The 15,057-nt window shown below is 34.4% G+C and overlaps 2 protein-coding genes across 3 annotated transcripts; both read right to left on the reverse strand.

Annotated features, from left to right (window-relative positions):
- Nucleotides 1-5,250: 5,250 nt before the first annotated feature.
- LOC132172634 (ribonuclease 3-like) lies at nucleotides 5,251-6,590 on the reverse strand. Its single transcript, XM_059584168.1, has 3 exons — nucleotides 6,090-6,590; nucleotides 5,752-5,950; nucleotides 5,251-5,647 (listed from the first exon to the last, which is right to left on the reverse strand). The coding sequence occupies exons 1-3, from the start codon at nucleotides 6,324-6,326 to the stop codon at nucleotides 5,382-5,384; spliced, it is 702 nt and encodes a 233-aa protein (XP_059440151.1). The 5' UTR covers nucleotides 6,327-6,590; the 3' UTR covers nucleotides 5,251-5,381.
- Nucleotides 6,591-6,670: 80 nt separating this feature from the next.
- LOC132172632 (probable 2-carboxy-D-arabinitol-1-phosphatase) lies at nucleotides 6,671-15,034 on the reverse strand. Of its 2 annotated transcripts, XM_059584167.1 has the most exons (6): nucleotides 14,569-15,034; nucleotides 13,937-14,056; nucleotides 13,766-13,865; nucleotides 13,440-13,579; nucleotides 8,967-9,062; nucleotides 6,671-7,284 (listed from the first exon to the last, which is right to left on the reverse strand). In XM_059584167.1, the coding sequence occupies exons 1-6, from the start codon at nucleotides 14,737-14,739 to the stop codon at nucleotides 7,252-7,254; spliced, it is 660 nt and encodes a 219-aa protein (XP_059440150.1). In that variant the 5' UTR covers nucleotides 14,740-15,034; the 3' UTR covers nucleotides 6,671-7,251. The 2 variants fall into 2 exon arrangements, 1 of the variants encoding a protein (XP_059440150.1); XR_009439172.1 differs by lacking the exons at nucleotides 6,671-7,284; nucleotides 8,967-9,062 and having other exon boundaries at nucleotides 13,487-13,603; nucleotides 13,766-13,877; nucleotides 14,004-14,056; nucleotides 14,569-14,605.
- Nucleotides 15,035-15,057: the final 23 nt, after the last annotated feature.

The following is a 15,057-nucleotide window of genomic DNA, read 5'->3' on the forward strand; positions in this document are numbered from 1 at the left end:
AACTCCTCTTTTGTGACTTTTAGAATTACTTTAAAAGAACTCGTGAAAGAGATTCATTTGTTATCCCCTAAAGCAAGGGAACAGAAGTTAGTACCCTAAATTGTTTTTACTGCCAACAAAAATGGTAGCGTTTTTTTTTTTGGGGGGGGGAAGAATACTTTACCCCCCCTCCCCCCCCAAAGTTTGGAGCAATTTTCAATTTGACCTCCAATGTTTCAATTTTTGCAATGCACCCCCCCAAACTTCCAAATTTTTGCAATTTGACAAATTTTATCTCAAACTTCCTATATTGCCCGTAATTTTTTATTGTGAAAATTACAGTTTACTCCTCCAAAGTTGACATCGTTTTTCAATTTAAACATCAAAGTTTCAATTTTTGCAATCCACCCCCACAAAGTTCCAACTTTTTTTCAATTCGACCAATATTATCCCAAAATTCCCATAATGTCCCTGATTTTTATTTTTTATGAAAAAATAAATAAATTTGAGGGTGCAAAAATGATCAGATGGCCAAACCACCCCGCATTTTTTTAAAAAAAAAATTATAAAAAATAAAAAAAAAAAATTTAGGGGTAATATGGGAAATTTTGGATACAATTGGTCAAATTGCAAAAATTTGAAACGTTAGGGGGGTGGATTGCAAAAATTGAAACATTAGTGTTCGAATTGAAAAACGCTATCAACTTTGGGGGGGGGGGTAAACTGTAATTTTCTCATTTTTATTTTTTATTCAAAAAAATTTTTTTTAAAAAAAATAAGGTCCACCCCTTTGGCCATCTGACCATTTTTGCACCCCCAAATTTTATTTTATTTTTTATAAAAAAATAAATAAATAAATATGGGTAATATGAAAATTTTGGAATAAAATTGGTCGAATTCAAAAATTTGGAAGTTTGGGAGTGTATTGCAAAAACTGAAATATTAGAGGTCGAATTGAAAACTGTCTCAAACTTTAGGGGGGTAAAGTTTAATTTTCCCTTTCTTTTATAAAGCACGTGTACGTAAAATACTTTAATTATGTTAAATGGATAATTCTTAAGCATTTGAGCTTCCCTCATCCAAGCATTAGCATATCTACTAATATGATTTAATTGCCTAATTAATCACATTACCTTTACAAATAAAGAGATCCAAATCTTAAATTTATATCTTATAAGGTATAATGTCTGTGTAGTATATTGAGCATTCATTTTCTTGGAGATCTGACCCAACCATCCTTTGGTCTGCCCAATGTATCAGCAAATATTGCTTTTACAATATTCATATAATTATGACCATTACATGCACCTGCCACCTGATATGTCCATACCCCTTAATTTTTCTCAAAAAAACCTGATAAATGTTTTTTTTTTTTTAATGAAAAAGACTAAACCACACCGAAATTGTACCCAAAAAAAAAAAAACTCAGGCTCACTCAAGGTTTATTGAATCAAGCTTAGGCATTTTGGACTGAAATCATCAACAAATTTCAAAGTGACGAGAGCCTGATGGTTGGCATACGATAAAGAGCGACTTTCAAGTTGACAGAATACAAATCGCTACCTTCAAAAAAAAATAGACCCATGGGATTATGACCGAAAAGGCCGAGTAGCAAACGGCTAGCGTGTGAGCCCAATTAACAAATATTGCTTTTTGATAATTGATGGTTGTCCAATTATAATGTAAATTAATTGTTATAGGTACTTTTATTATATTCCAGTATGGAGAAATGGAAAAATGAATTACCAAAAAGATTATCAGGTCTTTTCACTTATTAACTTGGGATTTCTTATAATGATGATATTTATTTATAGTTATATATGGACACAATTGCTATTCTTGGATTTGTGCTTTCGTGTTCTTGCTTTGAGTGAAACGAATGAAGAAAATGAAAGACAATTCTTTTTGTTTGGTTTATTTCGCGTCGTCTCAAATATACAGACTTCAAAAATAAATAAAAATAATTAAATTGAAGAAAGACCTCAAAGACAGCCTAATGAGACCAAGGCACGTCAGCTAGGTAGACCCAATTATGATTCAGAACATGCATGCATGCACACAAAAAGACTTGCATAAATTAATCCGAAAATAAGATAGCATGTGAAAAAGGAGAGCTTCCTCTATCCAAGCTCAAGCTCCAAACCAGTAACCAACATCAACTCATTGACTGCAATTTATCTATTCCCCTTAGTTGCACAAATCGGGATGACCGGTTGACATGAAGGGGCAATTCTAAAGGAACATTCACTGTCAGAAGTGCATATCATATTGCTAAGGAGAGACAGGCTAGACAGCACCCGGAGAGTTTGACTAGAGGGGAATTAGGGGAGATATGGCGGGCTTTGTGGAGACTGAGTGTACCCAATGCTGAAAAAAAAAAATTTGTGGAAAGCATGTCACGAAATTCTGCCTACTAGAGCCAACTTATACAAACGGAAGATCATTACTGATCCTCTATGCCCTTTCTGTGGTCTGGCAGAGGAGACATGTTTCCACATTTTGTGGGAATGCCCCTTGGCCAAGGATGTGTGGGGTAGCTGTGGTAAAAAATTGCAGAAGAGTTCCTATGATGGTCCCCCTTTCTGTCATCTAGTGAAGGCTATCTTCGGCTGTTGTGCAGAAGAGGAGATTACTCTGTTCGTGACTCTGGCAAGGAGGATTTCGTTTCGACGTAACTCTGTGCTACACCGAGGTCTGTTTGATCACCCAAATGCTCTAGCTCTTCAAGCTGCCGCTGCGGTGGATGCTTATGCGTCAGCTCGTGAACGTCCAGAGGGGGGAATAAGGAATGGGGTTCAAGTTAGCTGGCAAGCCCCACCTCCTGGCTGGAATAAAATAAACTGGGATGCCGCGATCTGCAATCAGCAGGGCAAAACGGGAATGGGAGCTGTTATTCGAGACCCAAAAGGGAGGGTGATAGCAGTACGTTGCTTGGCGATGCATGGCTGTCTCGATCCTTTATCGTCGGAGGCATGGGCAGGCACTCAAGCTATTAGATTCTGCGTGGAACTGGGACTCTACAATCTCTATTTAGAGGGGGATGCGATGGGGGTGATAGAAGCTGTTCGAGCAGAAGGCACTAATTGGAGTAAGATCGGTCATTTAGTGGAGGACATGAAATTATTGCTCCAAGATTTATCACCATGGCAGATGCATGGAGTGGGCAGGTTGGCAAACTGTGCTGCTCATACTCTGGCTCGTTGTGCTGTTAGGGAGGGTCTTTCTATGACTTGGATGGGAGATTATCCAGAATGTATTCGGGATGTTCTCCTACGGGAACGTTCCTCTTCCTTGTAGTCTGATTGAGTGAATAATATATGCAGCAGTTTCTCTAAAAAAAAAAAAACTCATTGACTGCAATTAATCATTCTTAATTTCTTACCAAAACCTATCTTCATTTGCCATCTAGTGGGCATTGCAATTAAGGTGGTCACCATAGACCCCTCAAATATGATCTTCGCATTAAAAGCTCTATAAGGTATAAAATACTTTATTCAAATGCCCACTAAAAAAAAAAGATAAAACGCTAAAAAAATATGTTTAAATTAAGAGAAATGCTTTAGTGCAATAAAAAGATCAATTTTTGCCCATAAAAGTCTCAAGTGGCAAGAAGCCATAGGCTTCATCCCTAGTTGTTGTGGCTCCACCCATTAATCAGCCTATGGCCTCTTGCCACCTAAAACTTTTATGGACTAAATATTGTCTTTTTATTGCAGTATAACATATCTCTTTAATTAATGATGCCAACATCTTAGTTGTTCAAACATGTTCTGAATTTATTTTAATTACTATTTTGTTTTTCAAGAGATACAAAAATAAATAAATAAAGATAAATAATGTAATTAAAGAAAAAAATGATAGAATTAAATTAATATCACCAAACTTTTAATGCATCTAGGTGGAACAATATCAAGCTACTTGAGTCTTTATTCCTTAACCATAACAAATATCCTTTTAAATTCCTATTTTTTTGGGTCCCACAGTGTCTTAATTAAATTACATCTCCATTCACCAACTTCCACCTATTTCTTATTCATTTCTTTTATCTTCAAATCAAGGAAGAAGGGGTTGAGCTTAATTTTGACCAAACACAAATCACTTCTCTGGTTTTCTAAAATTTCATATATAAGAAGGATTTGGCTAATTAAGTATTTTCTTAATTATTGTCCATATTTAATTTTACAAAGGGTTTATATTTAATTTTATTTTTTCTCTCTCTGTCATAAAAAAACGTAAATTAATTAAATAGAGACAACAAAAAATTTCAACATAGATGCCGGAGTTTTTTTACATCAATATTTATAAAAGACATGTCTCGATTATGTGATAACTTAATTAATCCAAGAGTGTCAAATCAATTAAGGATTTGATTTGATTTGATTTATGCTTTTAGTTTGTTGTTTGTTTGTGAGAAAATGTACACGAGAAAAGAAATTTGGTTGAAATTTGAATACAGGGTTTCTCTGTTGTGGAATAAGAGTAATTATTGAGCCCATAATTATGATGCATATAGATCGAGATTATGAAAAAATCAAAAAGCATAGAATTAAATTCATATGGTCCCAAAATGTATATCTGCGGGCATTTAATCATGTTTATTAAATTACGTTATCAATGATGTAATGTATTAATATTGTAGTTTAATTCCTTCATTAATTATTATGTGCACGGTGCACAAACATAGAATTAAGGTAGGTATAGACGTGCGGGGTAATTGAATCAAATTAATATTTCTCTCATATATATATATATATTTTGAAATTAAGGATTTTTCTGATATTGTTAACCAGTACATTTTATTGATGCAATTCATTGTTAATGAAGATGGATCGGAGCATTCATTTCTCATATTTAGTTTTCGTTTCTCCTTCTGCTTCCTTATTGCCATTCAATGCACATATATATATATATATAATTCTTACAGTTATTGAAAATTCTGTGAGAAGAAAGAAATAAAGACTTAACTTGGAATGCAGTTTTGTAATATTTGTATTGGAAATTAAATAAAAATAATATATACAATATGATTCGCTCAATTATTGTTTAATTAATTATGTTGAGTAGTGAATTAATGTATATAAGAATATAATAAGTTAAACAATGAAAGAATATTGAATATTATTATATATAATTATATCATTTTTTTAATTGTATGAGAGCTACCTAGCTAGTTACGTATATATGATTCATGTTAGACATAATTTTGTCGTGAGATTGGCCCATGTGATACAATAAACCGAAATTACCAAAATAATGAAATCCAGGCTCTTCTTATTATAATTAGTAGGTCGGTAGTGCCTTGAGAAACTAACAATTGAAGAAGAAGAAGAGATCTCAAAGGCATACATTTGGGAAAATAACATAAAGAGTCAAAGGCCAGCCCTATCTACATCTGAAATGTATCATGGAAGAGGAAGAGCATACGTCTTGGTTTTATCGCATGGCCAAATACTACTCTTCGATGTACAGTTTATGAATTGAAGTCCAGTGTTATCGGTACAGAACCTTATCTCATGTATCTGAGCCACCATTTTCTGTCTAGTACTACTGATTAAGTCTAAGTTGCATGTAATGTGCATTTCAAGTGGCCGGCCGAGTTTCAAGCCCACTGCAGCTTGGATGGCACTCTTGAAGTCCTTAACCGTGTATTGCTGACCAATATTGATCCCTGTTACAGAAAATTAAAGAGAAAAGAAAATAAGTAGGAGTTTTTCTTTTTTTTTTTAGAAAAAGAAAGAAAAGAAAGAAATGAGAGATTAATGCAAAATAAACCAGCTTGATGAATCAGCTTGAGAACTCCGAGATCATTGGCCCTGTCCACAGTTGTTTTAAAGTAATCATGTTGAGTGAAACTGGTAAAAGCTCCATGTTGATCCCATTCGTGCTTCCAAAATATCTCGTTAGGCATTGTGATTGTTAATCCGGGCCAAATTTGCTGCATTGTTTGGTAGAGAGCTGGGTCACTTTTCACCTGCATGCATAACAAATAACAAATTAATTGATTATGAGAATATTGCAAGTAAAGTTGAACATATATAATAAAATAAGAAATTGAAATTTCCCGAAAGTACTAAAACAGAAATATATATAGGTATGAGAAACATAATTACCTGAACATTATCGAATGGTTGTTTGACAGGAGGAGGAGGGACTGGGGCGCCATTGTTCATCTCTTGCCATAAGCCATGGATGGTGAAGTGATTTGGAACACTTGTGCAACTTATGTGAGCTTTTGAGTTGCAGAAGGACTTCGGCCATTGTATTGTGAGGTAGTAAAAATCAATAGCCAACGTTCCAGCTTGAAAACACAAAGCAAAACCAACCAACCAAGCAAAAACTAGCTTCATTTTTTTAAATTACTCTCAAGATGTTGCTTAAGTAATCCATCTAGCACTTACATATATAGATGAATTGCCATTAAAGCAGTCAAAAAATTTGGTGTGGCAGTGGGGGTAGATGAATTTAATTATGTAATTGAATGTTCTCTATCTTAATTAAGTCAATTACATAATTAGTTGGCCTAATTAGCAAGTGGTAGCTTATTTAGCCGATGATAGAGTTTGATATTGAAAAATGGTTATTTTAACTCCAACTTCGTAAAAGATTGAAGTTTTAAAAGACTATATATATATATATATTGTAAGATAAGCAAATATTAATGTTTAGTCTATATATATTTTGATCAATTAATGGACTTGCAATAGACAAACATTTTTTTTATATATATATATAAAAATGGACAAATATATTTTGGCTCGTGAACTAATAGCCATTTTTTATAAAGCCCCATGAACCGACAACTATGACACTTGTATAAAAATGTTCTAATATCAAATTTTCATTTAATTTTAAGATATGTTGTCTAGAAAAGACGGTCCAATCAAACAAGATGTGTTTCTCCCGGAAAGGCATTTAATTAAAGATAACATGACCACTTGTTGATGGTTGATTCGCTAGCTTGATGTGGCCTGAGGTAGATGACTTTAATGAGGGCATATAGATAAAATAATGAAGAAAAATATTTAAAGAAGAAAGCAACAGGAAACCAATAGGAATATTTGTTGTGGTTAAGGAATAAAGACTACGCTAACCACTATCACTTCTTGAAGTTGCTTTACCCATTTCTCTTTGATTAATTCTATAATTAATTAATTCATCATCTTAGAACCCTAATTTTAAAAATTCTCAATACAAAACAATCTAACCAGAATTTCCTCGTCTCCAAGGAGTAACTCAATCGGCTGAGGATCACACTTCATAAAGTAGATGTCACTAGTTCGAATCACCATCCTCCTTTTCCCTTTCCTTGTGCAGACATGTCAAAAAAAAAAAAAAAATGCACGTCATTCTATTACGCATCTTTAATTTTTATAGCTGACAATTGTAAGTCGACAATTAAGGCTAGAGTCGAGCTGAGCCCGAACATATTAATGAGTTAGATAACTTGTTTAAACTTAGTATATTTATTTTTCGAAGGAACTCGAGCTTGGTTACAAGTTACTCAATTTATTTGTTCATTTTATATATAAAGTAAATATTGTAATTGTTTAAGTTTTTTTTTTTTTTTTCCACAAATCCATACAAATTATTAGTTAATTAATTAAGGTTAAAGATTTAATGTTTGAGTTAATTAAATAAATTAACTTGAATCTTAAACAATCTAACTTCAAGTCTATATGTTTGTCCATGCATATATATTTATTACACACGTATACACACAAATATTTATATCAAGGTTCCAATTACAATAATTCAAACTATATTTATTACATTGCAAATAAAGTTTTACTTTATAATAGATGCTTTTACTCTCTTTATCTTGCAAAGAATTAGTGCCTTGAGCAAATAGGAAAATCAAATCACCCATGTACATGGCGAGAAGTTAAAAGTTACAAATAGGTATATAAAGAGTTACAACAGAATGACACCAAGACAACTAGCTAGGCTATTTCGCAACGCTGTTCATTATCTTCCAATTCCACGTACATGAAACGGTTGCATGTGTGATGATCTCTTAAGAATTTTGAGGATTACATTACATCCATGTCTACATGGCTTGTCCATAATAGGGAAAGATCTAAAAGCACGCTTGATGGTAGGCAAAATTTGCTAGTTAGTCAAAATATCGATTCAAACTGAGACTTCTTTTGTGCGACATTCTGGGCTTACTTCTAAGGTCAAGCAACCTCAGTCATCCCTACTGCATGCTGACTGTTTCTCTTCCTCTTTAGATGACGCATGTTGTTGCAAATATCATGAGAGCCGTGCTGTACCAGAAAATGTTACAACTCAGAGCTCACTGATAATGAACGTGTTGATGGGAAGTCCAACCCATATTTACTTGCCTCAAGCAGGTGGTGACGATGGCGGTGATTGTTGTCATACATGGTGGAAATGGACTTCAATGGGTGTGAAGAAGTTTCTCCATTATCAGAATGATGTGGTAGCTAGTTGAGAGCATTAGAGAGGGTTGTCAACAGGATAGTGTAAGGTTGTTTGCGTTTGTTTCCAGCTAGTATTACTCTGGAGCAAGAAGGTGGTTTTGATGAAACGTCAAGAGGTGCAGAGGCTATGGAGAGGGGAGAGGAAAATACCACAGTTAGGGAAAGCCCAACATTCTTCCTCCCTACAACAGCCTCTCTCTCTCTCAAGAGCTATGTGGTGGAGGGGTTGGGTTTCACTATTAATTCTAAGGGAAGGTTTAGGGTTCGGACTCGAACCTTGTATGCAATGACCGCAGCTGTCCTGTAAGACAAAGTCCGATACTGCACTCTTTTGCATACATGGTCTTTGTTGTCATTTTTTTGTTTTTTGTTTTTGAGGTTTAATAAAGTAATTTTCTTTGTTGTTAGGAGGTTTATGTAATGTTAGGAATGTGAGTAAACGAGCGTGGTAATGTTTGGAATGTGAGTAAAAAGGAGCTGCTGCAATTGATGAAATTTGCACTTTGACTTCTTAGTTTGAACCATCTCAAGGTGGTCACTGACCTCATGACATCGCCATCTTGATCTTGATGCCATGCCCGGCTTGCTTGTCATTTGTTTGACCATAGCATGAGAATCAAGAATGCTTTCAAGTCCATCCTACAAAAAAAACCTTTTGTCATAATCATAGTGCTAAAGAATCTAGCATGCGAAAAAGGTAGACAATAGACCAACAAGCCAAAAAACAGAAGTACATTTGCAATCAAAAGTAAATGATTCTCTTATGTGGTAACTGGGAGACCCTTGTGGAGTCCGTGATTTAGGGAGTTAGTGGTACATAAAAGGATGAATATAGTTGGCTCTCTTTAGAAGCATTTACTTGAAGTTTGAAATAGAAAGAAACAGTGCATTTATAATTAATTGCATAAATTCATCATTTCTGGAATGATAAAGGAGAAGAAAGTAACCTATACACATACACTTGCTGGCAAATATTTAAGCGTACTGTTCTGAATTCAATGTTCATATGAATACTTTTGAGTTTTGAATAAAGTTATTGAACAAGGATTTGGAGTCATAGTTGATCATAATCACAACCTAAGCTTCGGAGGAACCAACCTAGCCAAATCATATAATGCATAACTGTTTTAAAAGGGATAAGGCAGGTCTACCTGAATAATTCACTCACAGCCATCCCTGTTAACAACCTCCATACTAATATATGTAATAGAAGCTTGGAACCCTTTTCTTTTTTTGGATGAATCAACATTTTGTTCAATCCAAAGGAGAAAAGTACAAGTGAGTATTTTGTACATAACACAACACTAGTTACAACCTTCATACTAATATATGTAATAGAAGCTTGGAACCCTTTTATTTTTTTGGATGAATCAACATTTTGTTCAATCCAAAGGAGAAAAGTACAAAGCCAAAATTGAGGACCCATCACGAGGATAATTACATAACAGCTTGATTAAACTTGGGTTTCAAGTAGTAAACTTTTTTGTGAAGAATCCAAATTTATCTAGTACCAATAAAATTCCATTCCACTTAAGATCCGCTTGATAAAGAACTATCTATTATGGGGGTGATTATAATAATGGGGGGGTTGGTTGGTGGGTAATATAAGATATGAAAAAGTAGAGATTTTTATAGGATTGTTACCTGGAAATTGGAATAGTTCACACTTCCCTAACCTTTCTCGGTAGCAAATTAGCAATGGCACTGCAACTTGGTAAAGTTGGCGCAGCGCACGTCCCCCCACCTTAGGCAGTTTGCGCAGATGAAACCACCACACAGCGACAACCGCCAAAGCAAGCGTTGACGATGCTCCTATTTAATGTGCAGGAAAGAGTGAAATGGAAATTAAATGTTACGTCCTACCCGACAATATTTTCTTCATATTTGGCTTATCTCATCTTATAAATTAACAATTAGATTTGTAAACTTATGTAGAATCCACGTAAGTCAATGATAGACCCCACAAATCTAATGGTTGATCTATTGAATTTGTAGAAGAATATGGACAAAATATGAAGAACTTATTGACCCCAAGCATTTCTCAAAATAAAATGTTGTATGTATGTTTTTATATTATTTGTAACAGCAGCTCCAAATTATTCTCTTGATATGAACGTTCTTTAGACTATTCGATCATTTATGATTTTTCCCACTTTTTTATGTGGATTGATTGGTGTAGTTTTAAGTACTGCAGGCAACCCCAGCAGCACTGCAGTTACATCTTTGAAACCAGAAGATGCATCTAATCCAAATCGAGTGAAATGTATGGTGGATACTCATGGATATGCAATCTATTTTTCAAGGGGTTTGATCCCATATAACAAGTGAGTTTTATTATATTTCCTATATGGATACAATACAAAAATAGAACTTGTAGCAGCCTAGTAATATTTCTAGTATATCTTCTTGTACAAAACACAGGTCAGGGAACGTCAATCCACACTTCAAATATTTACTTCATCTTGGTATCCAGGTATTGATATTATCTGTATGTTTAGAAGGCACTTCCCTTGTGAGCTTTTTATGTGAGAAAGTTTCTTGCGGTTTTTTATCATGCTGCCTTTCTTCTGTCTTCCGAGAGCTATGATGCACAGTTTTTAAAGATATATCCAGAGCTTTCATCTACTCCATTGCAACTAGAAGAAGATTTAGAGCAGCTTAAAGTCCTTGAGAATGGGTATAAGATGAAGGTATCATATGATCATATGTTTTATATTTGATTGATTTGTTCTATATCTACTCAATCAATTTTCTATCATCTGTATCTGTTTAACTCTATATGACATCAGAGTCTAGTTATTGTTATGTTTTACCAGCTGCTTGCATGTAAAATTACTTGAAGCAATCATATTTGTATTTTGTCTAATAAAATGGTCATTGAGACTTGTACTCCTAATCAAAAAGTTTATATGTTTTGTTGCTTTTCTAATAGGTGATCAGGTTGACCATGATGCTCATGGGGTGGACACTCCAGAAGTTGTGGAGAAGATAGAATCTCTAATGCGGGAAAGAAATTTGTCTTGGTTCTTAGCCAAAAAGTAGTAGAAGAAAGAGAGAGAACTTACTTATTCAATCATCTATAATGGGAACTAGCAGGATTCAGAAGTTCTTGTGGTAGATTTAGTAGCCCTTCACTCTAATAAAGTCTAGACTTTTGGCCCCATCATTTTGCTTCTCTAATTTTAGAGGTGTATCCCAAGCCCCTTTGTACTGGTTCTCTAGCCTGCTTTAAGGGACAAGGATTCCCTAGAATTCTTAGGTATATTTCTGTGTGAATTTCTTCAAATCTCAACGTTTGGAATTTAATGGTTGAAATTTTGCTATATCAATAGTTATCACTTGCAAAATATATATATAGTAACTGCTAAAGCAATAACTGCCCAGAAATAAAAGAGTGATAACTGTTTACTCGTTAAAAGTGATAGTTGCTGATAGAAAGATAGTCGTTGATATGACAAAATATCAACCATTGAATTTCAAACCAATGGTTGAGATTTGAAGAAATATACTTGATATAATTCTAGGAAGATGAATGAACATGAGACACAGTGGCAAAGGCAAAGAAATAGTTATGGGAAACCATCAATGAGTAAGCTCATTTCACATCCGCTGATATGGAGTGTTTTACGTAGATTTCCTTTTGTTTTTTCTAAGTGACTAATATATGAAGCCACTTAAAGCATGCCACGTCAACCAATGTGAAATAGGTGAGATAAACAAATGTGGAGAGTAGCAGTACTCTTCTATCACATATACCTGTAGGTTATAATGCTTTGAGAAGGGTAAAAATTTAAGAGAATATAGATATTGGCACACAAATACTTATTTAAGGATAGGCAGACAGATTCAGCAAAAAATAAAATAAACATGCCATTAAAATGCACAGCCCCAGCCATACATCATTGCAAATAAATTCGAGTGTAAGTTTCTCAATTTCAAACCTGAAACCCTTACAGGCATAAACCAGTTTAGTGTTGTATGATTCTGCGGTGTGAATTCTGTGTCCTTAGATGTTGGGCAGTAAGGTAAGCTTCTTTCTCATCAGTGAGTTCCATATCAATAAGTTTTAGTAAATAGTAAATATAGAAGTGATCACCATACATGTGGGCTGTCATGTTTAAAGATTGAAGCATTGCTTCTCCTCTTTTGTTGAAGTTAAAAACAGATATTCCGCCATTATTCATATCTATTGCTCAGAACCTGAACCATTAAAAGCTTTGTTAGGGTTGACTGTCAAAGGAAATTATAGTGCATAATGTGTTATATTTCACTCCAATGATATCTCATGGTTATCAAAAGATGATGAAATGGTTTATTTTACTGTTCAGCTAACCAGTGAAGAAGTGATGAGAAATGTATCATTGGAGCAGCAGTGCCATTCTAAAATGTGCAAAAGACATGAAGGTAACCCAGTAAAAGAAAAGAACACACAACAGCAACAACAAAACAAAACAACAGCAGCTAACACTATCACATCAGACTTGGGGTACACCAGTATGAATTAAGCGGTTTTACTTACAGTCTTTGAAGGATTTCATAATGAAATAGAAAATTAAAGAGAAAAGTGGAAAATGAGAGAAAATGGAGACAGGATTTTCGGGTGGTTTGACATTATATTGCCCACTAGGGCTACATTTTGCTCTTATTGTTTGATTGGTCACACCATAAGTCCAAAGCAGAACATGACGTGTTACATGGTTGATCTTTACAATATAAATGATCCCCATTTATTGGGAAACGGTGGTAAGTGAATACAATACAAATAAGATGTTAGGTTACAATCAACTAACCAAGGAAAATGTATAGGGAAGGAAATTATCAAACCTATATAGAAAGCCTATATTATAACAGTCTTTATAATACGCTACCAACATTATCCAAAGACCAGCAACATTATTGTGAGTGACAACCAAAAAATTCTCCCCCATCATAAATGAGAAAGATATTCATACCGTAACTATATTGAGTTGAAACCTGAAAATAGTAAAACAATGGTAGAGAAAGGGAAAAGCGTACCGGTGAGAGTAACATTTCCCTCCAAGCCTCTCTTGCCATTGCCCATAGTTTTCGTATAGGGTAGACACCATTCACATAGAAATTAGCAGGATCTTCTCTCCATGTGGTATACTCCTTTGGATATCTCTCCTTAGCATCCACTGCCTCCAAGGACCATTATAAATCTACAATTTAACTAAAGCAAGTTTCAAGCTAGCTAGAGATGACTAAATTCAATGTGTAAGATATAAAGTAAATCAATCTAATAAGGTCACTACGAATTAGATAGAGTTGCATCAAACACAGCTCTGAAGTTTTAGAACTCTCAGTATAAAAAGGAGACAGACCATTTTTCATGCCTTCAAGAAAAAATAGATGGGCTTCCTTCAGCGAATCAAGGAAAACAAGTGGTTCTTCCCTCCCTTGCCATATAACTTCAGCAGTGGACTGCATTAAACACTTAGAGATAAAATTGGTAAAGTATTAAAAATCAGCACACTAAATTGTGTTAGTCGAACCTTAGCACGAGATATTGGACTTGAAAAGCATTCATCAAAGTATATATTTGCCCAGGCTTTTCTATACCTCTCTGCTTGCCTCACTCCAGTTTCTGTTAGGATTGATAAGTTTGAGCTTCCCTGAATGTTGATATAGCAACCAAGTTAGTCGCTAGATACTCTAAAGAATGAAGTGATTTTTTTTCTTTTACAAGTGCTGATCCAAGTGTTGATTTTTACTACCACGTTACCAGTTGTATGACAATTGTAACGAGTCTACTAAATAGCATTACCCTCAATATAATGATAATAGACAAGGTGAAGAGTGGGACTTGAACTTTTGTTCAACCATAGAAGCCTTCAAGAAAAATGATTAACTAAGTCGGGTTAAATGGTTCCTTAAATCCTAATACAGTGAAAGAGAATAGCAACATAAACATTTGTATATAGTGAAAATCAATTTTAGCAGTTCAGGTACTTCTGTTTCTTGTCAACGAATGAAACTGAAAATACTTAGTTTTTTAATGTGCATAACTTGAATTTTTTTTTTTTTTTTTTTTTTTTTTTTTTTTCATTCTAACATGATTATAGGATAATGCTGAAACATAATAGAAGATGGATAAAGATTTTAAAAAAGCAGAGGAGGAACACACCTGAACTTTACTCTCTTCATTCCAAGAGCTAAGGCCGTGCCTCGCAAGAGTTACCTTCTTAGACGACGACAATGACTGATTGGAAAGTGATGTCGTTGCTCTTTCAAAATCAAATGCACCACCAGTCATAGAACCATCATTTTGGAATTTCTTTGTGGTAAAATGCATCATTGGAATCAACTCCAAATTTGATCAAATACATGCAAGCACCTTGCAGATTTCTTAGAGCAACTGAACGCTTGATATACATTCTAGTTCATATATGTTCAGTTCATATATTAGATCATTGGATTATCTCATAAGAAAGATTTTCTATTGATCATTTGTAATTAGCAGACACTGCGCAAACTTGGTTCAGGCATATCATTAGATTCATACCATCATAACTCTACAACTTTGGGAATCTAAAATAATGGAATCCCCAGAAACAATTCAATACCCCTATAGATAATGATTCAAACAATGATATCTATCCTATCTCCAAATGCC

This window comes from Corylus avellana, chromosome ca2, assembly GCF_901000735.1.
Source record: "Corylus avellana chromosome ca2, CavTom2PMs-1.0".
Classification (NCBI taxonomy): Eukaryota; Viridiplantae; Streptophyta; class Magnoliopsida; order Fagales; family Betulaceae; genus Corylus; species Corylus avellana.